This window comes from Balaenoptera musculus, chromosome 3 (assembly GCF_009873245.2).
Source record: "Balaenoptera musculus isolate JJ_BM4_2016_0621 chromosome 3, mBalMus1.pri.v3, whole genome shotgun sequence".
Lineage (NCBI taxonomy): Eukaryota > Metazoa > Chordata > Mammalia > Artiodactyla > Balaenopteridae > Balaenoptera > Balaenoptera musculus.
In genome coordinates this window covers 8,892,425-8,918,090 of record NC_045787.1, presented here as the reverse complement: position 1 = coordinate 8,918,090, position 25,666 = coordinate 8,892,425, and the positions used below count along the sequence as shown (strand labels likewise).

At 45.9% G+C, this 25,666-nt stretch overlaps 1 protein-coding gene across 1 annotated transcript in view; it reads left to right on the top strand.

Annotated features, from left to right (window-relative positions):
• Positions 1-7,550, top strand: part of LOC118893048 (death associated protein) — a 61,450-nt gene extending 53,900 nt beyond the window's left edge. Inside the window, exons 3-4 of the mRNA XM_036848189.1 lie at positions 4,129-4,171; positions 5,625-7,550. Of these exons, the coding sequence (XP_036704084.1) occupies positions 4,129-4,171; positions 5,625-5,738 (157 nt within the window). The 3' untranslated portion in view covers positions 5,739-7,550. The remainder of the gene's footprint in view (positions 1-4,128; positions 4,172-5,624) is intronic.
• Positions 7,551-25,666: the final 18,116 nt, after the last annotated feature.

Sequence of the window (25,666 nt, the reverse complement as noted above, 5' to 3'; positions counted from 1 at the left end):
CTTATCTGCAGTGTCCACTGCAGTCTCGGGCAAGACCCTAGAAGCCGCAGCGGAACGGAGGCGGGGAGGGGCCTGAGGCTGTGAAGGAATTTGCAGTCGTGCCCGTGAGTCTGGGAAAGAGCCCTGCTAACCTTCCTCAAACATGCAGGGCCTGTCCCACGGAGGAGGTCGTGGACTTGGGTTGGGGCCACTGGGCCAAGGGCAGGGAGCCAGAGACCGCGTCGCCATGAGGCCACCCAGAGGGCCACGAGCTCCTCGTCTGCAGAGGCACGAAGGCCTCGGCTGTGGCCGCGCTCCACATGGGTGGGAAGCTGGACGAGGTCACCATTAGGCCCCCGTCCAGCCCCAGCTCACCAGCCAGTGGATTCACACCTCTCAGGGCTGGACAGAAAACGTCCACATGGCCCGGGGCCTGCGCTGACAGCCCAGGTTGTGAAGTCTTAGGACAGAAAAAAGAAGGTGATCTCAATTATTTTTCTACGTGGTGTTTTGGGTATGAGTGAAATAAAATATATTGAAATTTATTTCCATATTCGCTGTTTTAGAGTTCAGCAGAGTTTTTAAGATATGAACTCAGTTTTCTCAGCCCTGGGGACTTTCATTTCAAGATGAGACCGTGAAAACACAGTCCTGAAGTCGTCTGCTTTCCACAGGGTCATGCATTCACTAAGCATTTCTGGCATTTTGTCCTGCCTTCTGCCTTTTCTGAGAATGTCAATAAGGCATAAACCTTATTCATCAAGGAAATTTATAAAATAAAGAATAGGAAACTTTTGTTAAGGACAAACGACCCTGTTAAGAATTTGACGTGGTCCTTGACAGGTGAATACTGGAAACCTACGTGCATCAAACATTTGGCGTCTGCACAGGCCAGGTGTGGTGAAGTTGCAGTTTCTGTTGATGTGTAGGAGGGTTACCGGCACTCTAATCCCCGCTAATTTCATCAGGTTCGCAGTTTCTTTAAATTTAAATAAATATGGTTTTCAAAAACTGGAAAGGCCTGAGGATGTGGGGAGGACAGGAATGATATTTTTCACTGTCTCTGTTTCCTGGGAGAAAGTACTGTTGCTTCTTCAAAACAAGATCTGTCAGAATGATTTTCATCAGATTAAATAAATCCTCAAAGCCGCTATCACAGTTTATAGAATCTTGGAAATGTAGGTTACGCTTCACGTGGAACCCTAATGGAATTTAAAATCTGTGTGTTTTTGCAAACACAGCTTCGAGAGCAGACACTTTACTGGGGTTTGTGAATTTAAGCTACCATGTCTCAAAGAGTTTAGGAAGTGTTTTTACTACATAAATGTAATAGACAATCGTTTACCAATTTGAGATGCTATTAATTGTAGATGGAAAAGGCATTGAGCTTGGGGCTCTTTGGCCAAGCCTGATGAAAAGCAGCATTGCACAGTCTCTGACCAAGAGCTGTGTGAAAACGGATTCCACTCTTAAGTATGACACGAGAGGCCAGCCTTCTGTCATCTTTTCACAGGCAGCTGCCATATGTCCTTATGGTCAATTATGGCCTTTTCAGTTTTTTAGAGGAGAGAGAACTTTGTTGCCGCGGGGTGGTGGGTGGGTGGGTGGGGTGCGGTTTATGTCCTAAAGACCTTGGATGATCAATACAGATTGATATTTATTATTCCTTGCTGCACAAAGCTTACTCTTAAAATTAGTTGCTAAATTTAATCCCAATGAGATACCACTTCACACCCATTAGGATGGCTACTAGTCATAAAAAAAAAAAAAAAAACCCAGAAAATAATAAGTGGTGAGGACGTGGAGAAATTGAACCCTTATGCATTGCCTGTGGGAATCTAAATTGGTGGAAATGCTGTGGAATGCCGTTTCTTGGTTCCTCTACAATATTAGAAACTAGAGCATGGTTCTCAAGCTTCAGATGCAAAACCCTTGACCGTGAAATCCCTGGAGACAGAGCCTGTGGGTGATTTGGACCAGTCAAAGCAGGATTCCTTGGATTCCAAACAAATCCAAATGTACTACATCAGGGACTTAACACTTGAGCCAAACTTACTCATCCCTGGCTGACTATTGATCCCATAGCCAAATCATATTTGTAATAAAAGAAAAAAAAAAACCCAACCCAGTTAACCACACAACAAAAGCTAAATAAAACAAAACCAACGTCACATAGGGAACATTTCTGTGCTGCTTAGTAAGACTTGAAGTTTCTTAGTCTCATGGAGTAACAGAAATTACTTGGGGGAATTTGGGGTGTTTTTGTTAAACTCTTTGGGATGTAAACAGTGAACTTTCTGAATCCTGAGACTTTTGCCTGCAGCAAAAGAAAGCTAAAACAAGGGCCCCTGCGGCAGGGCGGAACAGCAGAGCTGGTGGAAGGCGAGCTGGGCAAGTCAGGGATGGATTCCGCTCTGTCTGCCCACAAGACCAGCCTTAAGCAAAACTGGGCACTTCTGGGAGCATCTCACTTTCCCCACTGGCCGGCCTTGCATTCATCTACAGCTCCCGGGTCCCCTTACCTCTGGCTAAGGCATTTCAGAGGTGTGCACACCTATGTACTACCTGGAACTGTGTTCTGATGCTTTTAAACTATGACACATGCAGTTATTTTTTTAAAGGCATAGAAGAGTCTAGAATACCATAGAAGTAAGCTCGCCAGATACTAAGTGCAGAAAGCAGACTACAAACAAAGTGATTCTTTTGGTAAGAAAAACGGAAATTTAAGAAGAAAACAAGTGCATCTGTCTATCCATAGAAAGGAAGGCTGGAAGCACATCCCACGTGTTAACAGTGGTTATCTCCAGGTGGTAGAACTACAAGTGGTTTTAACGTGCTTGGCTTGTTGCTTTTCAACGATGAACATGTACTGCTTTGGTCCTATATTCCGTCCCCTCGGTATTGGTGACAGGGTGGGCCAGCTTAGTACCATGAAAGAGGTTAAGAAATGGCAAGAGCTTCACAAGGACCTTACTTTTTTTTTTTTAATTTATATTGGATTATAGTTGATTTACAATGTTGTGTTTGTTTCAGGTGTACAGCAAAGTGAATCAATTTTACATATACATATACCCACTCTTTTTTAGATTCTTTTCCCATGTAGGTCATTACAGAGTATTGAGTAGAGTTCCCTGTGCTCTACAGTAGGTCCTTATTAGTTATCTATTTTATATATAGTAGTGTGTATATGTTAATCCCAATCTCCCAATTTATTCACCCCCCCCCTTACCCCCTGGTAACCATAAGTTTGTTTTCTACATCTGTAACTCTGTTTCTATTTTCTAGATAAGTTCATTTGTACCCTTTTTTTAGATTCCACATATAAGTGAAATCATACGATATTTGTCTTTCTCTGACTTACTTCACTCAGTATGACAGTCTCCAAGTCCCTCCATGCTGCTGCAAATGGCATTATTTCATTCTTTTTTATGGCTGAGTTATATTCCATTGTATATATATCTGGAGAAAACCATAATTCAAAAAGACACATGCACCCCAATGTTCACTGCAGTACTATTTACAATAGCCAGGACATAGAGGCAACCTAAATGTCCATCAATGGAGGACTGGATAGAGAAGATGTGGTACAGATATACAAAGGACCAAATGTTTTTAATACTTGGGGTCCTGTAGGGGCCAGGAGCTTTGCATCGGCTCTGGGATCTCACCCGTTAGAAGCTTCCGGAAGTCGTGGACTCTGCGAGGACTCTGGAAGGGGAGCCCCTCAGCCCATAGGACAGGAAGCTCCCTGGTTGGAGTCTACCATTCATCCAGCATGACCCTGCTCCCGCCCTGCTCTGGGGAGCGCCCAGGTCCATATCTCTTGAGACCAAAACTACTGCGCTTGCCCACAGTTACAGTTTAAGGATTAACCAAAAACCGAAAGAGGGCTCTTTGGTGACGCGCCCGCTGTCTGCTGCGATCATTCTCCTCTCTCTGCCTGAGCTCAGCCTCCGGGGGAGGAGGAGCCGCTAGTGTCCTGAGTGCAGCAGCCGGCGGGCCCAGGTGATGAAATAACAGGAAGAGGTGTGCCTCCCGCGGGCCCTCGTTTGTCACACGGCCCTGAAACCAGTCTGCACATGCGCGTCTCCTGCGTGCTCCTCTTTTGTGAGTCGTGATAGTCAGTGTCTTCTCCTTCTTGTCTTGCAGCCCACCCAAGCCGACCGTGTTCATCTCCGGTGTTATCGCCCGGGTAAGAGCCCTTTCGTCACGTCGGGGCCTCGGCCGCGACGTCCTGACGCCTCCTCTCCTTAGTCAGCCCCCCTTGTCCGCCCAGGTCCGGAGGTCCCTCAGTCAGTCGCCCCCTGTCCACGGGGCGTGCTTCTGTGCACCCGCCCAGCAGGGGCGGGTGGGACAGGGGTGACGCGGAGCCCACGGCCCGAGCTGGCGCAGCTGCCTCTCCTCCGTCCTCGCCCGTCTCCCTTCTCTTCAGACTCAACCAGGGTCAGCAGAGGGTTTCAGGGTGATCTGTGAGCTGAGACTGTTTTTACATTTTAAATGGTTGAAAATTTGAAATAAGAACTATACGGCGTGACATGAAGGTTACATGGAATTTAAATTTCTGTGTCCATGGATAAAATTTTAGTGGCACACAGCCTTGCTGTTCATGGATGTATATCATCTACGGTCCTTTCGTGCTGCACTGGCAGAGTGCAGAGAGTATGACCGGAAAAGCCTAAAATATTTACTGTCTGGCCCATTACAGAAGGTAGTTGCTGCCCTCTGAACCAAACTGATGGGTTTTGGTCACTCTCTTTGCCTTTCAAGAGCCCCCTCTTCTCGTGAGACCTAACGTTTCTGTAACCGCAGACCTCCCCCCAGCAAGCCCCCATCTGGGGGACAGTGCACTAATTCCATCCATCGATCTGCGGCTCACAGCCCATTCGAGCCCTTAGCATATGATGTGTAAAGAAAATGCCACTGTTGGGGACACCTCAGCACAGCCATCCAGGGACCCTGGGACAGACGGATGGCACATCTACTACATGGGAGGAAATTAAAGGCCCTCACAAATCTGAGGTCACCCCACGGCTCAGCCAAGAGCTCGCCATGGCTCTGTCCTGCCCGGGGTGGGCTGGACCCCAGCCCCTGTCCCAAATGCACAAGAAGGCAGTTCCTCCCTGAAAAGCAGCCGGGTACCTTCTCTGAGACTCGGCTGGTTGAATCTGGCTCATCTCACAGCTTCCAGCCCTGCCCTGTGTGTTTCCTTCCCAACGAGTGCTCCAGGCCCAGCTCGCAGCTGTGGCAGCAAATCTGAATTTAAGACCCTGGATTTGGTTCTGCCTTGCCCCTAAGTTCAAAAAAATCACAAGAACTGTTCTAGCAGAAGAAAGCCATCCAACACCCAGCTTAGTTCTGAGTGCGTCACGTGGGACCTGCTCCCGTGGCGTGGCAGCAGGGGCAGCGAGCTTTCTCACCTTCTGGAAGGGACACGGGCCTTGGTGCCCGCTTGGGCTCTCCAGACAGCTTCAGGACCCCCAGCAGTCCCAGGAGACAGGCTTCCACCTGCCGACAGGTTCCCCACTCCATCACCCACCCGCCCCGTCCCCAGAGGGAAGCCAGAAGATGCTGGGTTTGGGTCTTGCTCACGTACTCACTCAGCTGTTCACGGTTGATGAACCAGTGCTTTCCGTGTCTCCCGCCAGGGCGACAAGGACTTCCCCCCGGCGGCCGCCCAGGTGGCCCACCAGAAGCCCCACGCCTCCATAGACAAGCACTCTTCCCCGAGGACACAGCACATCCAGCAGCCTCGCAAGTGACTGCCGAGGACCCAGCGCCCTCACCAGCCGTGCCTCAGTTCCCTGACACTTGGTATTTCCCCAGCAAAGAGAACTGGCATTTTCTTCAAGGCGTTGCTCCACTGGGAAATTTAAGACAGAGCAAAGCGCCCCTCCCTTTGCCTTGAATTTCCATATCTAAAGCTAGAATCAGACCCCAAAGCTTGTTTCCAGGGAGTCCTGGCAGGTGCTGTTTGAGAATCACTGTGGCACTACAAGTGCCATTAGCAGAACTTGCTAAGACTTGAGTGAAATGGAATTGTTCAGGGTTTAGCTTCAGTTCCGGTTCATCAATTGCCCTGGTCTTAAAAACAAGCGGGCACAAATTTGGGAGGGTTAGATCAGGTCAGGGGAAAACTCAATCATTTCATGCTTTTCGGTAAGAGGACAATAAGTCTTAATACCTAGTGGGGAGAGAAAGAGATGAGAGCATTAATTACAGAAAAACTGAGCAGGGGAGCTTTTGGAAACAGGTAACAGCATCACTGCGTTTCTCTCCTTTGTGTGACGAGGGATCACAGCACAGGGCGACACCAAGCACTCCCAGGAAAACCAGGGAAAAGCGTCCAGCTTTGAAACGGCTCTTTCATTCCAGGAGTCACCTTGCTGAAAAATTTGCCCAAAGGGATTACTTCCAGAATGAGGTTTCTCAGTGTGGGTCCCAAGTCCTGCATTGCCCCACCATCCAGACAGGCTTACCGCAAAAACAAGGCAAACCTTCATTTTTTCAGTAATCACCTCTAGAGCTGCTCTTTGGTTCCGGGAGTGATCGCTGACCAGGTGGAGGCATAGATGCATAGCTGATTCTGGAACACTAGAGCAAAAGCATTGACCACGTGGAAAGACCAGACGAGAACCTGCCCTTCGTCTCCCTAGGGAAAAGTAGAACTACCACGTGCCATTTGAGCTAGAAAAGCCTGTTCGTCCATCAGTCGAAGTGTCAGGAATTCCCTCTGCCCAAGGGCACGTGTACCTGGGCCCGTGTTCACTCGGGCCTCTCAAATTATCCTACGCTTTCTGCCCAGGTTTCCTACCCAGAGCTGCCTTAGACTGCTCACTGGCTGATGACTATTGGGTGCCCTGCTTTTCTGAAGAGCCAATGGGCTCGTTTACTCAGATGTTCAAATCTCCCGGAGCAGATGCTTTGGGAGAGGGTGCAGCCCAACTGGCACACTTGCCAGCATGGTGTTTGCCGCGGGGTCAGCAGTGGCGGCAGCGAGCACACCACAGCCTTTCTGATGCCCTTTCCAGCTCCACATCCGCGACTGGTAAAGGTGACACAGACCTAGCAGACCCAGCTCTCACCCTTCCCTAAGGAAAGAGCCAGCCCTACTTCACATCCTAAAGGCACCATTTGGTTTCCCATCTCATTGACTTGCGGCAGCCGGGGTCTCACCCTCAAGGCACCATGTAGTCACCTCTCGTATTTCTTAATCGCTGAGATGTTGCTAAAAACTGAGGCTAGCTTTTAGAGATGCAGACAGGGCGGGCAGCCTCCTCCCGGCCGTCCCCTGGAGCCGGCATCTCAGAAGGATGCTGAGAGCAGGCAGCCCTAGGTCAGTCTGTGGACCACTGCGCCCTCCGCTGCAGAAATGAAGACGCATCCTTGATACTTTGTAGTGTGGCAGCCAGGCCTGCCGTGCTGTTTCCCAAGGTGCATTTTTCTTGTCCTTTTAGCTACATCTGGCATGTATCCGTAGATCACTGAAAGCAAAATGTTCTTCTGAATGAGTTTATCAATGGTTAACCTCAAGAATAATAATGATTATAATAAAGCTCCTGCATTTCTTCTCATGGTTTGTTTTTTCTTCCATCTCAGAGACTTTTCCTTTTCATTTTACTAGAGTTGCCAGATGGTTTCAATAGAAATACGAACATGCAAAAATGAGGGGTATTTTCACAAATTGTTTCTCAGACACAAAGCCAAACTATTGGACAGCAGGCACCTTGAGTCTAATCGTCTACTTTAAAATGTCATAAAATGGAAAAGCTTAATGCAATTGATTAAAACGCATTCCTTGGGTTCAGCAGCTGGCCCCGTGCTAGGCAGGCCCTTTGGGAACAGACTTAGAAGGAATGATTAGTAGTAAGCCCAGGGATGGCTGTGAGCAGCTTTTGATAAATAAGCTAATTTATCCAAAGGTCTTCTGGAACTTTTATGAGCAGGATGAGAAAAGAATCACAATCATTAAACCTCAAGATCCAGAATCAGACTACAGATTTGAGTTGGGAGAGACTTTGAGGTGTTTTCACCTGATGAGGACCTGGGGGGCAGCCTGGCAACCCTGAGCCTGGGGATGGCAGGTATGGCCAGAGTCTGCATCTCCCAACAACCCTCACCTCTCCTTAGCCCTTAGGGTCACCTCTGGACGCTGCAGTTTGTATTCACGCGTCCATCTCCCTTACTGTTGGGTTGGCCAAGAAGTTCATTCAGGTTTTTTTCTGTAACATCTTACAGGAGAACCCGAATGAACTTTTTGGCCAATCCAGTAACTCGAGGATGGAATGAGGGTCTTATGCATTTAGTGTCACTGGGTAGAGAGTCGTTCTCGGTACATAAATATGAATAGAAATGCCAAACACACACTCACCGTGGAGCAGAATCCCCCCTCCACCCCAGGGCTTTTGCACATTGTTACTAACGTCACTGTCACCTGTGTTAGTTCCCCATTGCCGCCATAACAAAGTACCACACACTGGGTGGCTTAAAACAATGGAAACGTGTTACCTCACAGCTCTGGATGCTAGAAGTTTGCAATCAAGGTGTGGGCAGGGCCATATTCCCCCAGAAGGCTCCAGGTGATGGTCATTCTTGGCCCCTTCCGCTTCTGGCAGCTGCTGGCAATGCTTGGCGATCATCGACTTGTCGCAGCATAAATCCAATCTCTGCTTCTGTTGTCACATGGACGTCTTCTTGTGTATCTGTGTCCAAATTTCCTTCCTCTTCAAGGACAACGGTCGCTGGACCAGTGTCCACCCTGATCCAGTGAGACCTCATCTCAACAAATTAGATCTGCAAGGACCCTGTTTCCAAATAAGGTCGTATTCACAGACACTGGGGATTAGGACCCGAAATGTCTTCTGGGGGAGACACTATTCAACTCAGGACATCAACCATGTGCTGAAAAGCCAGAAACCTAGCTCCCAGCTCACACCATTTGAACCGCTGTTCATTTGGTAAATTGCTTTCCTGAATGAGCTTTACTATGAGAAGGCTTCACCCGCCACAGATTTTGTTACAGTGTTGCTGGCCACGGAGCAGTCAAAGCCTGTGTGCAGGGGTAAGGGGAGGAGAGCAGGGCAGAGGTGCCAAGGGATGGGTGCCCCCAGGCTATGGGGGGCTGTCTACCCCCGGTTTCAGTAGCTCCTGAGACTGCAGCTCTCAACTGCCCATGTCCTCAGATCAGAGTCACAGTGTTTCTACAGCCTACATCTTGTCTTTTGTATGAGTGCTGCATGGGCAGTGGTCGTCCCATTTTACAGATGGGAAGACTGAAGCTCGGTGCCCAGGGTCCAGAGTCATTGTTAGCCAACATTTGTCCAGGGAAGATACACAAATGGCCGATAAATACCTGAAAGGTGCTCGATATCATGAGTCAACAGAGAGACGCAAATCGAAATCACAGTGAGATACAACTTCACACCCACGAAGATGGCTAGGATCAAAAATCCAAATAATAACAAGCGTTGATGAAGATGTGGAGAAACGATCCTGCTCCCGGACCTGGTGCTGGCTCTTCCACAAGCCGGGTGTGGATGCAGCGAGCCTGTGTGTGCTCAGGAGCAAGGCTGCAGGTGTGACAGGCCCATGTGATGTGGAGGGGCTGCCCGACCCCTATGGGCACCGGCTCAGGCACCGCAAGAAAGGGCAGGGCAGTGGGGAGGGCCGGGGGGTGGGGAGATACTGCCAGACCCAGAGGGTTTTTAATCAATGAATTCTTTTTAAAACATCTGCCTCTTGCCTCTGCGGTCTGTGGGGTTCTTCTGCGGTCCTGCAGCTTTTTCTAACTTCACAGCAGCCATGCTGGTTAAATGCTTCCCTCTACAAACCCCAAAGTAAACTTTTCTTCCCCAAGACTTGGCATCCTGCTGCCTCTGCAGTATAAAAACAAAAACAAAACAAAAAACCAAGCATTTCGTAACCCTCCCAGGAGGCATCTACAGCCATACGCTCTTGAAGAGTGGAGAGAAGGTGAGGGGATGGTGGTGGTTAACAGGAAATGCTGGGCACTGGAAATAGCCTCAGCAGGTGTGTTAGCCAGGGCTCTCCAGAGACAGCAACAGGGGATGGGTGATGGATGGATGGATAGATGGATGGATGGATGGATGGATGGATAGGTGGATAGATGGAGAGATGGATAGATGGATAGATGGATGGATAGATAGATGGATAGATGATAGATGTATAGATGGATAGATAGATGGATAGATGGATGGATAGATGGATGGATGGATAGATGGATGGATAGATGGATGAATGGATAGATGATAGGTAGATAGATGGATAGATAGATGATAGATATAGATAGATGATAGATAGATGGATAGATGGATAGATGGATAGATGGATAGATAGACGGATAGATGGATGGATAGATGGATGGATGGATAGATGGATGGATGGATAGATGGATAGATAGATGATAGGTAGATAGGTGATGGATGGATAGATAGATGGATAGATGGATGGATAGATAGATAGATGATAGACAGATGATAGATAGATATAGACAGATGATGGATAGATAGATGATAGATAGATGATAGATGATAGGTAGATAGATGATAGATAGATGATAGATTGATAGATGATAGATGATAGATAGATATAGATAGATGGATAGATGATAGATGATTGATAGATGATAGATGATAGATTATAGATATAGATAGATATAAAGAACTAGGTAGATGATAGATGGATAGATATAATAGATATAAAGAAACAGGTAGATGATAGTTAGATGGATAGATAGATAAAGAGATTTAAAGAATTGGTTCATGTGATTATGGAGGCTCACAAGTCCAAAATATTCAGAGTGGGCCAGCGGGGAGAAGAGCCAATGCAGTTCAAGTCCAAAGGCATTCTGTTGGCAGCATTCACTCTTCTCTGAGGAGGACAGTCTTGTGTTCTCTTCAGGCCTTCAACTGATTGGATGAGGCCCACCTACATTATGGAAGGTAAACTGCTTCACTCAGAGTTCACTGATTTAAATGTGAATCTCAACCAAAAACACCCTCACAGAAACATCCAGAATAGTGTTTGACCAAATATCTAGGCATCATGGCCCAGCCAAGTTGACACATAAAATGAACCATCACAAGAGTTTACTGTAGCTCATTTTTCTTGGGAATCCTTGAGCATCTTGGATCTGTTTTTACTTTGACCACGTGGAAGCATCTGCACATGTTCACTACATTCTTTTTTTTAATTTATTTTTTATTTTTTTATCTTTTTAAATTTTTGGCTGTGTTGAGTCTTCATTGCTGCACGTGGGCTTTCTCTAGTTGTGGTGAGTGGGGGCTACTCTTCATTGCAGTGCACAGGCTTCTCATTGTGGTGGCTTCTCTTGTTGCGAAGCACGGGCTCTAGGTGTGCGGTCTTCAGTAGTTGTGGCGCACGGGCTTAGTTGCTCTGCGGCATGTGGGATCTTCCCAGACCAGGGCTCAAACCCATGTCCCCAGCATTAGCAGGTGGATTCTTAACCACTGCACCACCAGGGAAGTCCCCATCTTTACTACATTCTGTCTAACATTTAACTTGCTCTTCCAAACAGACATTCTAAAATTCAATTAAGGGCATTCATGACAAGAGAAAATAATTTTTCCCTCATCCTCCCTTTTAATCCTAAATATTATTATAAATCCAACTGCCATGCTTTAAAAAAAAATCCAATTTGTCCACTAGAAAAGACCCGACATGATTTAATATAATGAACTGATATAATCTGGAGGATTTGGGACTCTACCCAGGAGCCTTGAACGAGCTTTTTGATTACATTTCAGCTTTGTCATTCTGTGCGGCCGAGGGTCACCTAAAAAAGAAAGTTCAACATTTTATAGCACAAGGGCTCAGCTTCTGTGCAAATTAACCAGAAACCCATTTGTGTCATTCTTTAAATAGAGATGCATTGAGAGCATGGGATGCGCTTGGAGTATTAGTAAGGATCTTCATTATCTCGAGGGCAGTGATTTCCACCGGAAGGGTGGGGTGTGTGGGCAATGTTAGCCCCAGAGAACACCGGGTGATGTCTGAAGACATCTTTGGTTGTCACAACTGGGGATTAGAGGGGAGGGGAATGCTAGCAGGTAGCATCTAGTGAGTGGAGGCCAGGGATACTCATAAAAATCCTACCATGTGCAGGACTGCCCCTGCAACAAAGAAGTATCCAGACCAAAACGTCAGCAGTACCTAGGTTGAGGAACTCTATTGGTCCTGTTCTTATAGTAATGCAATTAAACAATTAAAGGCAAATTCCCCTCATCCTTGAATCTTGAAAAAAGTTTTACATGGGTGTCAGTGACAAGGGCACATTTTGTGGAAGCAGCTAAAGTAGCTCAAGCTTGTATATGCTTTTCAGTCCCTGGAGCAGAAAACAACAAATTGCTATGATGCAGATTTGCTCCTGGATGCCATGGAAAATTCTAGATAAAGCAAGCCTTTTCCTCCAGGGAGAGCATGCAACAGCTCTACAGCATAATGACTGTTTTCTCAGACACGGATACAAAGAGGAGCAGAGCTGAGTTTCCCTGGGTGGCTTCACACACCCAGGGCAGGCGGAACAAACACTCAGCCTTTTGGCTCAGCTACTTTGATGTTCTCCAAAGAAGATCTATATAGAAACTCCACTCCAAACAATTGTAGCCTATTTTCCAAAATAGACCGAGTGTGTCTCAAGCTGATTAACCTCAGAGCTGTCAGTAAGCGCGGCGGAGCAGGAAGCAGAAGAGGAAAATGAGTGTCTCTGCAGAGCGAGCAGCTAAGCCTGACTGGCCGGAGGGGAAACTTGCGTGTGTGAAGCTCGCCTTCAACCCGGGGCTGTGTCCTCATCCTGTATCCCCGTCTCCTAGCATAGCTCCCCCACCCACCCCTCCGCCGCCCCTCCTCAAATCCTTGTTTCTATCTCAGAAGGACTGAGGCTAGCTGTGAACTCTTGGGAATGTGGCCACTTCTTACCCCTGGAACTTACCCATAACTCCACACTACCTAGATTGTAGACCTGGGAGGCTGACATCCCTCGGTACTGAAAATGTTCAATGACTTGGTTCTACTTTTAGCTGCACCATGTACCACTAGATTACATCACGAGGCGTATAAAAAACAAATTTCATGGAACAAAAGTCACATGCTTTGTCACAAAATTCTCTACCTTGGGTGCCAAGGACACTGACGCCTCTGTATGTCAGTTGGCTAGCAACTGTCAGGCTCAGTCACTTCCCAAAAGCATGATTTGTCAGGGTGCCATTACTAACGGGGGAAGCCGTGTGGGACTACCCAAGTCATTCAGTGTAAATGAGCAGTACTTTCAGTTGGGGGGAGACTCATCTCAATCCGGGTCACCAAAGTTAACAAGCATCAGATGTATCATATCAGAACCAGAAAGGCTATTAAAGTGTTGGTGGTTCCCGGACCTTCTCAGTCTATCTGAAAACTGGAAACCAGAGTGCTGTGGGTGAACGTCCATCCTCACCTAATGGGACCAGTGTGAGAAACCCACGTCCTGACAAGTGCCACCTCTCAGCCAAATACACACTGGACCTAAGAAGGGAGATTTTAAGAGTAGAAAGGATCCCTGAACAAAAACAACAATAACCCAAAAAAAACCCCAAAACCATAAACAAAACCTAAGAAACAGTGTTTGGGGTAACCATAGTGAGGTTTCCATACAGCATAATAAGGGAACCCCCTCAAATTACATATAATGTCACGTCATGTATACTTAACAGCCCTTAGCCCACCATGCCAGTTAAAATAACTAATAAAGTCCCTCATATATTTATTGTTTGGGTTTCACAGCTAAAGCTTTTTCTGACTTAATACTAATTTGTTTCAACTTAATAGGGTAAGTCATTTAACTGTCCTCATAAAGGCTCTTAACATATCAAAAGGATTTCCCAAAAAAAGTTTTCCTGTGAAACAACAACAAAACTAAAGATTATTAATTTGGGAGGTCTGGGCAAGATGGCGGAAGAGTAAGACGCGGAGATCACCTTCCTTCCAACAGATACAGTAGAAATACATCTACACGTGGAACTGCTCCTACAGAACACCTACTGAACGCTGGCAGAAGACGTCAGACCTCCCAAAAGGCAAGAAACTCCCCCCGTACTTGGGTAGGGCAAAAGAAAAAAGAAATAACAGAGACAAAAGAATAGGGACGGGACCTGCACCAGTGGGAGGGAGCTGTGAAGGAGGAAAGATTTCCACACACTAGGAAGCCCCTTCGCGGGCAGAGACTGCGGGTGGCAGAGGGGGGAAGCTTCAGAGCCACGGAGGAGAGCGCAGCCACAGGGGTGTGGAGAGCAAAGCGGAGAGATTCCCGCACTTCCCGCACGGAGGCTCGGCGCTGACCAGCACTCACCAGCCCGAGAGGCTTGTCTGCTCACCCACCGGGGCGGGCGGGGGCTGGGAGCTGAGGCTCGGGCTGCGGTCGGATCGCAGGGAGAGGACTGGGGTTGGCTGCGTGAACACAGCCTGAAGGGGCTAGTGCGCCACGGCTAGCCGGGAGGGAGTCCGGGAAAAGTCTGCAGCTGCCGAAGAGGCAAGAGACTTTTTCTTACCTCTTTGTTTCCTGGTGCGCGAGGAGAGGGGATTCAGAGCGCCGCCTAAACGAGCTCCAGAGACGGGCGCGAGCCGCGGCCATCAGCGCGGACCCCAGAGACGGGCATGAGACGCTAAGGCTGCTGCCGCCGCCACCAAGAAGCCTGTGTGCGAGAACAGGTCACTCTCCACACCGCCCCTCCCGGGAGCCTGTGCAGCCCGCCACCGCCAGGGTCCCGTGACCGGGGACAACTTCCCCAGGAGAACGCACGGCGCGCCTCATGCTGCTGCAACGTCACGACGCCTCTGACGCCGCAGGCTCGCCCCGCCTCCTCCGTGCCCCTCCCTCCCCCCGCCTGAGTGAGCCAGAGTCCCCGAAGCAGCGGCTCCTTTAACCCCGTTCTGTCTGGGCGGGAACAGATGCCCTCAGGTGACCCACATGCAGAGGCGGGTCCACATCCAACGCTGAACCCCGGGAGCTGTGCAAACAAAGAAGAGAAAGGGAAATCTCTCCCAGCAGCATCAGGAGCAGCAGATTAAAGCTCCACAATCAACTTGATGTACCTGCATCTGTGGAATACCTGAATAGACAACGAATCATCCCAAATTCAGGAGGTGGACTTTGGGAGCAGGATATATTAATTTTTCCCCTTTTCCTTTTTTTGTGAGTGTATATGTGTATGCTTCTGGGTGAGATTTTGTCTGTATAGCTTTGCTTTCACCATTAGTCCTAGGGTTAGGTCCGTCCGTTTTTTTTTTGTTTGTTTTTTTGGTTTGTTTTTTTTTTTTACTTAAAAATTTTTTTTCCTAATAAATGTTTTCTTAATAATTTTTTCCTTATTTGCTATTTTTAAAAACTAAAAAAAATTTTAATAAGTTTTTTCATATTTTTTATTTTAAAAAATTAAAAATTATTTTTCTTAATAATTTTTTTCTTATTTTTTATTATAAAAAATTAATACATGTATTTTTAAAAATTAAAAAAAAATTTTCTTAATAAATTTACTCTTAATAATTTTTTTCTTATTTTTTATTATAATAGCTTTATTTTATTTTATTTTATCCTCTTTCTTTCTTTCTTTCTATTTTTTCTCCCTTTTATTCTGAGCCGTGTGGATGAAAGGCTCTTGGTGCTCCAGTCAGGCATCAGGGCTGTGCCTCTGAGGTGGGAGAGCCAACTTCAGGACACTGGTCCACAAGATACCTCCCAGCTCCACGTAATACCAAATGGCGAAAATCTCTCAGAGATCTCCATCTCAACATCAAGACCCAGCTTCACTCAACGACCAGCAAGCTACAGTGCTGGACACCCTATGCCAAACAACTAGCAAGACAGGAACACAGCCCCATCCATTAGCAGAGAGGCTGCCTAAAATCATAATAAGGCCACAGACACCCCGAAACACACTACCAGATGTGGACGTGCCCACCAGAAAGACAAGATCCAACCTCATCCACCAGAACACAGGCACTAGTCCCCTCCACCAGGAAGCCTACACAACCCACTGAACCAACCTTAGCCACTGGGGACAGATACCAAAAACAATGGGAACTACGAACCTGCAGCCTGTGAAAAGGAGACCCCAAACACAGTAAGATAAGCAAAATGAGAAGACAAAAAACCACACAGCAGGTGAAGGAGCAGGGTCAAAACACACCAGACCTAACAAATGAAGAGGAAATAGGCGGTCTACCTGAAAAAGAATTCAGAATAATGATAGTAAAGATGATCCAAAATCTTGGAAATAGAATAGACAAAATGCAAGAAACATTTAACAAGGACGTAGAAGAACTAAAGAGGAACCAAGCAACGATGAAAAACACAATAAATGAAATTAAAAATACTCTAGACGGAATCAATAGCAGAATAACTGAGGCAGAAGAACGGATAAGTGACCTGGAAGATAAAATAGTGGAAATAACTACTGCAGAGCAGAATAAAGAAAAAAGAATGAAAAGAACTGAGGACAGTCTCAGAGACCTCTGGGACAACATTAAACGCACCAACATTCGAATTACAGGGGTCCCAGAAGAAGAAGAGAAAAAGGGACTGAGAAAATATTTGAAGAGAGTATAGTTGAAAACTTCCCTAATATGAGAAAGGAAATAGTTAATCAAGTCCTGGAAGCACAGAGAGTCCCATACAGGATAAATCCAAGGAGAAACACGCCAAGACACATATTAATCAAACTATCAAAAATTAAATATAAAGAAAACATATTAAAAGCAGCAAGGGAAAGACAACAAATAACACACAAAGGAATCCCCATAAGGTTAACAGCTGATCTTTCAGCAGAAACTCTGCAAGCCAGAAGGGAGTGGCAGGATATACTTAAAGTGATGAAAGAGAAAAACCTACAACCAAGGTTACTCTACCCAGCAAGGATCTCATTCAGATTTGATGGAGAAATTAAAACCTTTACAGACTAGCAAAAGCTGAGAGAGTTCAGCACCACCAAAACAGCTTTACAACAAATGCTAAAGGAACTTCTCTAGCAAGAAACACAAGAGAAGGAAAACACCTACAATAACAAACCCAAAATATTTAAGAAAATGGGAATAGGAACATACATATCGATAATCACCTTAAATGTAAATGGATTAAATGCTCCCACCAAAAGACACAGACTGGCTGTATGGATACAAAAACAAGACCCATATATATGCTGTCTACAAGAGACCCACTTCAGACCTAGAGACACCTACAGACTGAAAGTGAGGGGATGGAAAAATATATTCCATGCAAATGGAAATCAAAAGAAAGCTGGAGTAGCAATTCTCATATCAGACAAAATAGACTTTAAAACAAAGACTATTACAAGAGACAAAGAAGGACACTATATAATGATCAAGGGATCAATCCAAGAGGAAGGCATAACAATTGTAAATATTTATGCACCCCACATAGGAGCACCTCAATACATAAGGCAAATACTAACAGCCATAAAAGGGGAAATTGACAGCAACACAATCATAGTAGGGGACTTTAACACCCCACTTTCACCAATGGACAGATCATCCAAAATGAAAATAAATAAGGAAACACAAGCTTTAAATGATACATTAAACAAGATGGACTTAATTGATATTTATAGGACATTCCACCCAAAAACAACAGAATACACATTTTTCTCAAGTGCTCATGGAACAGTCTCCAGGATAGATCATATCTTGGGTCACAAATCAAGCCTTGGTAAATTTAAGAAAACTGAAATCGTATCAAGTATCTTTTCCGACCACAACGCTATGAGACTAGATATCAATTACAGGAAAAGATCTGTAAAAAATACAAACACATGGAGGCTACACAATACACTACTTAATAACGAAGTGATCACTGAAGAAATCAAAGGGGAAATCAAAAAATACCTAGAAACAAATGACAATGGAGACACGATGACCCAAAACCTATGGGATGCAGCAAAAGCTGTTCTAAGAAGGAAGTTTATAGCAATACAAGCCTACCTCAAGAAACAGAAAACATCTCGAATAAACAACCTAACCTTGCACCTAAAGCAATTAGAGAAAGAAGAACAAAAAAACCCCAAAGCTAGCAGAAGGAAAGAAATCATAAAGATCAGATCAGAAAGAAATGAAGGAAACAATAGCAAAAATCAATGAAACTAAAAGCTGGTTCTTCAAGAAGATAAACAAAATTGATAAACCATTAGCCAGACTCATCAAGAGAAAAAGGGAGAAGACTCAAATCAATAGAATTAGAAATGAAAAAGGAGAAGTAACCACTGATACTGCAGAAATACAAACGATCGTGAGAGATTACTACAAGCAACTCTATGCCAATAAAATGGACAACCTGGAAGAAATGGACAGATTCTTAGAAATGCACAACCTGCCGAGACTGAACCAGGAAGAAATAGAAAATATGAACAGACGAATCACAAGCACTGAAATTGAAACTGTGATTAAAAATCTTCCAACAAGCAAAAGCCCAGGACCAGATGGTTTCACAGGCAAATTCTATCAAACATTTAGAGAAGAGCTAACACCTATCCTTCTCAAACTCTTCCAAAATATTGCAGAGGGAGGAACACTCCCCAACTCATTCTATGAGGCCACCATCACCCTGATACCAAAACCAGACAAAGATGTCACAAAGAAAGAAAACTACAGGCCAATATCACTGATGAACATAGATGCAAAAATCCTCAATAAAATACTAGCAAACAGAATCCAACAGCACATTAAAAGGATTATACACCATGATCAAGTGGGGTTTATTCCAGGAATGCAAGGATTCTTCAATATATGCAAATCAATCAACATGATACACCATATTAACAAATTGAAGGAGAAAAACCATATGATCATCTCAATAGATGCAGAGAAAGCTTTCGACAAAATTCAACACCCATTTATGATAAAAGCCCTACAGAAAGTAGGCATAGAGGGAACTTTCCTCAACATAATAAAGGCCATATATGACAAACCCACAGCCAACATTGTCCTCAATGGTGAAAAACTGAAACCATTTCCACTAAGATCAGGAACAAGACAAGGTTGCCCACTCTCACCACTATTATTCAACATAGTTTTGGAAGTGTTAGCCACAGCAATCAGAAGAGAAAAAGAAATAAAAGGAATCCAAATCGGAAAAGAAGAAGTAAAGCTGTCACTGTTTGCAGATGATATGATACTATACATAGAGAATCCTAAAGATGCTACCAGAAAACTACTAGAGCTAATCAATGAATTTGGTAAAGTAGCAGGATACAAAATTAATGCACAGAAATCTCTTGCATTCCTATATACTAATGATGAAAAATCTGAAAGTGAAATTAAGAAAACACTCCCATTTACCATTGCAACAAAAAGAATAAAATATCTAGGAATAAACCTACCTAAGGAGACAAAAGACCTGTATGCAGAAAATTATAGGACACTGATGAAAGAAATTAAAGATGATACAAATAGATGGAGAGATATACCATGTTCTTGGATTGGAAGAATCAACATTGTGAAAATGACTCTACTACCCAAAGCAATCTACAGATTCAATGCAATCCCTATCAGACTACCACTGGCATTTTTCACAGAACTAGAACAAAAAATTTCACAATTTGTATGGAGACACAAAAGACCCTGAATAGCCAAAGCAATCTTGAGAATGAAAAATGGAGCTGGGGGAATCAGGCTCCCTGACTTCAGACTATATTACAAAACTACAGTAATCAAGACTGTTTGGTACTGGCACAAAAACAGAAATATAGATCAATGGAACAGGATAGAAAGCCCAGAGATAAACCCACGCACATATGGTCACCTTATCTTTGATAAAGGAGGCAAGCATATACAGTGGAGAAAAGACAGCTTCTTCAATAAGTGGTGCTGGGAAAATTGGACAGGTACATGTAAAAGTATGAAATTAGAACACTCCCTGACACCATACACAAAAATAAACTCAAAATGGATTAAAGACCTAAGTGTAAGGCCAGACACCATCAAACTCTTAGAGGAAAACATAGGCAGAACACTCTATGACATAAATCACAGCAAGATTCGTTGTGACCCACCTCCTAGAGAAATGGAAATAAAAACGCAAATAAATAAATGGGACCTAATGAAACTTAAAAGCTTTTGCACAGCAAAGGAAACCATAAACAAGACGAAAAGACAACCCTCAGAATGGGAGAAAATATTTGCAAATGAAGCAACTGACAAAGGATTAATCTCCAAGATTTACAAGCAGCTCATGCAGCTCAATAACAAAAAAACAAACAACCCAATCCAAAAATGGGCAGAAGACCTAAATAGACATTTCCCCAAAGAAGATATACAGATTACCAACAGACACATGAAAGAATGCTCAATGTCATTAATCATTAGAGAAATGCAAATCAAAACTACAGTGAGGTATCATCTCACACCAGTCAGAATGGCCATCATCAAAAAATCTAGAAACAATAAATGCTGGAGAGGGTGTGGAGAAAGGGGAACCCTCTTGCACTGTTGGTGGGAATGTAAATTGATGCAGCCTCTATGGTGAACAGTATGGAGGTTCCTTAAAAAACTAAAAATAGAATTACCGTATGACTCAGCAATCCCATTACTGGGCATATACCCGGAGAAAACCATAATTCAAAAGAGTCATGTACCACAATGTTCATTGCAGCACTATTTACAATAGCCAGGACATGGAAGCAACCTAAGTGTCCATCATCGGATGAATGGATAAAGAAGATGTGGCACATATATACAATGGAATATTACTCAGCCATAAAAAGAAATGAAATGGAGGTATTTGTAATGAGGTGGATGGAGTTAGAGTCTGTCATACAGAGTGAAGTAAGTCAGAAAGAGAAAAACAAATACAGTATGCTAACACATATATATGGAATCTAAGGGGGAAAAAAAGGTCATGAAGAACATAGTGGCAAGATGGGAATAAAGACACAGACCTACTAGAGAATGGACTTGCGGATATGGGGAGGGGGAGGGGTGAGATGTGACAGGGTGAGAGAGTGTCATGGACATATATACACTACCAAATGTAAAATAGATAGCTAGTGGGAAGCAGCCGCATAGCACAGGGAGATCAGCTCGGTGCTTTGTGACCACCTAGAGAGGTGGGATACGGAGGGTGGGAGGGAGATGCAAGAGGGAAGAGATATGGGAACATATGTATATGTATAACTGACTCACTTTGTTATAAAGCAGAAACTAACACACCATTGTAAAGCAATTATACTTCAATAAAGATGTTTAAAAAAAAAAAGATTATTAATTTGCAGGCACAAAACTGCAACATCTAAGAATGAGAACTGGCATTAGTTTGATAAACAAGTAGTTTTCAAGGACAATTAGATAACCTGAACATAAGAGACATGATAAATGGGCATTTACTAATTAACACTTTGTTTAAACTATATAAACTTAACCGGAGTGACTATTTTCATGAATTACAAAAGCATCCAAGTAGACAGATTACCCACAGGAAGAGATCCTGAGCCTAAATCACCATCATCACCACCACCATCACCATCATCCTCATCCTCATCCTCATCACCATCACTACTACCACCACCACCATCATCATGACCACCAACATCATCATCACTATCACCACCACCATCATCATCATCACCGTCATCATCATAATCCTCATCACTTTCACCACCTCCACCATCATCACCACCACCATCATCATCACCAACACCACTATCACCATCATCATTACCACCAACATCATCATATCACCACCATCATCATCACTATCATCACCACCACTGCCATCCTTCTCACCTTATTGAGCACTTACTATGTACCAGGAACTCATAGCAACTCTACTTAGTAGATATTGTTATTGTTGCTATTATACAGATGAGGAAACTAAGGCCTAGTGTGGTAAAAATAATTTATATAAGTAGTAGATGGCAAAGCTAAGATCAATCTGACACCAACTCCTATGCTTCCACCACCAATCTTTAAAGACCAGAACACTCCACTGTCATTTCCACACTTAATCCATCCCCCACCCATCTAATTTCCATCGCCACCCTCTGACCACCAGGCCATCTCTGATGTTCTCTGTCTCCTTACAGAAGAGTTCAGATGTCCTTCTGCTTACACAGTTCCCATCAACCAGCAAATGTCACCCCAGGTGACAGTAGGGCCCCCAGAGTTGGAGGAACAGTAAGGTGCTCTGGTTGTCAAACCCTGATTGGCACCTCAGAGGTGTCTAGGTGCCGCTCTCAGGATGGGTAACCCTAGGAGAAATTTGAAACCCATTCCTCTTGAAGGTCTTCACTGGGCCAGATTAGGAAAGGGTAAATATCTTGAAAGACTAGATTTCACTTTCACTGCATGGAAATCCAGCTCTAAGTTCTCCTCCTGAGGATGGACCTCTTAGCCAGGCTTCACTTATGCTCTGGGGAGAAATCCATTATATATCCTTGGGGCTACCCTTCTTCCTTCTCACCGTGGTTGGAAAGATCTTGACCCAGACAGTCTGGGACACTGTTCTGGGCACTGAGGACACCACAGCAACTAAGTCAAGCACAAGTCATGGAGTCCACGAGACCACGATTGCAGTGTGAGCTGAGATCACCTCTCCACCTGCTCGGAGACCATGTGTGCTCTGAGGCACCTCGCCAGAACTGGGGATCACACAGGGCCTGGGGCTGAAGGGCTCTGGCCTGATTCTCCCTGCGGGGGATACTAGCACTCAGAGGGCCTTTCAAACACACATCTCGCCTCATCCCCACTGCCGGCCATATTACGCTGATCTACCTTCCGTAGGGAGTCACTGGGGTTCTTGAGAGACATTCCTGATCACCTGCTGGGCATGGAGGCAGAGAAGAGATGGAGAGCCCTTGAGGACTGTCAGTCAAGGTCATGAGCACGGAGTCTGTGCTCAGAGTGGCCCCCAGCATCCCTGTGCCCAGGACGGGCACCAGGCAGGGTGTGTAGCATTCACACAGAGACCAATTCTTCTGCAAGGAAATGACTACCCTGCCAGGATCACAAAGAAAACATGTAGCAAAGCCAGGACCAGACCTTTGTCTGTCAGTCTCCAGAGACCCTTCCCCACACAGCTTTGAATATGCCTACTGTCATTTGGTTTAATTAAGCAAGCGGAGCATCTTCTTCCCCGTATGCTTTTCTGGGAGGAGAGACAGGCTGAGTCTGATAAAGCAGAGTATTTTCCACATTGCTGCTTCTACCGAGCCGATCTAGCTCGTTTCCGCTGTCACTTTACATTCTCCTGGTTAAGCACCAGCGCCCTCATCGACAGGATCTAATCAGCAACGTCCCGAGAGGCACCTGGTAGCAGGACGGCCACCAACACCCCCCGCTGCCAGTGGGAAGCAGCTGATGGCCGGTCAGTTCCGTGACTCCAGGGCCGGATGAAGTGAGGGCCGGACAGCTGCCCCAGGTGTGTTTCAAGCTTCCTCCAGCCCCTGCTCATCTCCCAGCGACAGAGCTCGGGCCCCAGGAACGACCTCCAGAGACGCACAGAGAGCAGCTCAGAAGGCAGCACAGCCCAGGTGGGGAGGCCCTCGATACCCTGGATGACCCGTGGATGGAGACTCAGCCTCAGCCCTCAAGGCTGTCCCGGGGCGGAAACGGAGAGTGAAGTGAGGCTCTTCTCTCTCTGGTCCTGCCTCCGTGGGGCGTAGGGGCTTTGGTCTGGAGGACACTAAGTACATTTGGTGCAGGAACCAGCTTTCAGTCTCAGGATGGAAAGGCTTGGCAGGTCATGGGTGTGGCCTCTGTAAAGTCGAGGAGCTCTCAGAGCTGATGGGAAGCGACGAGGTGGGTGCGGAGATGGGGCGGGGGAAGGGGCAGTGTTCAGAGCTCCCCTCACTCACCTGGGAGTCCCACCCATTACGCTAAACGAAGTAAGTCAGAGAGAAACGAATACTGTCTAATCTCACTTGTATGAGGAATCTAAGAAAACAAATGAAGAGCAAAAAACCCAGCTCACAGGTACAGAGAACAGACTGGTGGTGACCAGAGGCAGGACGTGGAGCGGGGCATGAAACAGGTGAAGGGGTCCAAAGCCACACACTTCCCGTTATAAAATAATTACTCATGGGATGTAACAGACAGCATGGGGACTATAGTTAATAATCCTGTGCTGTGTATTTGAAAGTTGCTAAAGAGAGTAGATCTTAAAAATTCTCATCACAAGAAAAAACATTATAACTATATGTGTAGTGATGGATGTGAGCTAGATGTTGTGGCCATCGTTTTGCAATACCTACAAACAGCAAATCATTATGTTGTACACCTGAAACCAATATAATGTTTTATGTCCATTATATCTCAATTATTAAAAAAGAAAATAAAAAAAGAGCTGTCTGGGCACATTAGGCCTTCAGTGCCCACTCCACACCAGATGGAAGCATCCACCACCTGTGGGACTGGTGCCCAGGCAGGTGTCAGCAAGCCTTCTCTGCACAGGTTCAGACAGTCAGCACTTTAGGCTTTGTGAGCATACGGCCTCCGTTACAGCTACTCCACTGTGCCCTTGGAGAGTGAAAACCACCATAGACAATACGTCATTGAGCGAGCAGGGCTGTGTTTCTATACAATTGCATTGACAGAAACAGGCAGTGGCTGGATTTGAACTGTGGGCTGTGGGCCCCTGGCCTAGAGGTGGTGGTCAAGGGCACAGCTGAAGGTCGGCAGCCTCTAGCTGGCATTTAAAGCCATGAGCTGTTGAGATGGCCCAGGCAGGGCGGCAGAGAAGGGTCCCCAGGATGGAACCGGCTTCTAGCCTTCAGGGGTAGGGTGGGGACTGGGTTGGGGGGAAGAGATGGTAATGACATGACCCCCGTGGTCAGCAAGGTGGGAGAGAGCGTGAGTGTTGGGTGGGAGCCCGGCGGGCGTGCAGAGTTAGGGAGGGTGCACTCCCAGACTCGCAGCGTCTCTGGCTCAGTAGCTTGGGTGGTGGTGTAGGTGGAATTGTGTCCCCCCGAAAGGTTTTACTCTAAGTCCCTGTGAATGTGACCTTATTTGGAAACAGGGTCTTTGCATATGTAATTAAGTTAGAACAAGGCCATACTCTGTTAAGGTGGGCGGGTGCTAATCCAGTGACGGGCGGGTGCTAATCCAGCGACAGGTGGCCTTATAAAAAGTGGGAAGTGTGGACACAGGCACACAGAAGGAAGCCGGCCGTGTGGTGACAGAGGCAGGCGGAGGCTGCCACAAGCCAAGGAACGCCAAGGATTGCTGGCAACCGCCAGGAGCCGGAAGAGGTGAGGAAGCATCCTCCCCTGGAGGCTTCAGAGGGAGCGTGGCCCTGCTGACACAGCGATTTCAAACGCCTGGCCTCCCGAACTGCGAGGGGATACATGTCAGTTGCTCAAAGCCATCCAGGTGATTTGTCGCAGCAATCACACGAAACCAATACAGGTTCGGCCTGAGAAGGTGTATTTCTGAAAATTTTCCAGGTGGTGCCGGTGCTGTCTGTCCCGGGAACCCCAGCCCTTCAAGCACCATTGCTTTACGCAACCGCAGAGAGCCACCTGCCAGCCCAGGGGGAACACGAGGGTTGCCCAAATCTCTCCAGAGTCACCTGGCCGGAGTCCAGGACTAGGAAGGTGTAGAGTTAGAGAACCACAGGCTGGGGCTCAGGATGGGCCCAGCGCCTGCACAGCAGTGGGAGGGAAGGCAGGCAGGGGTG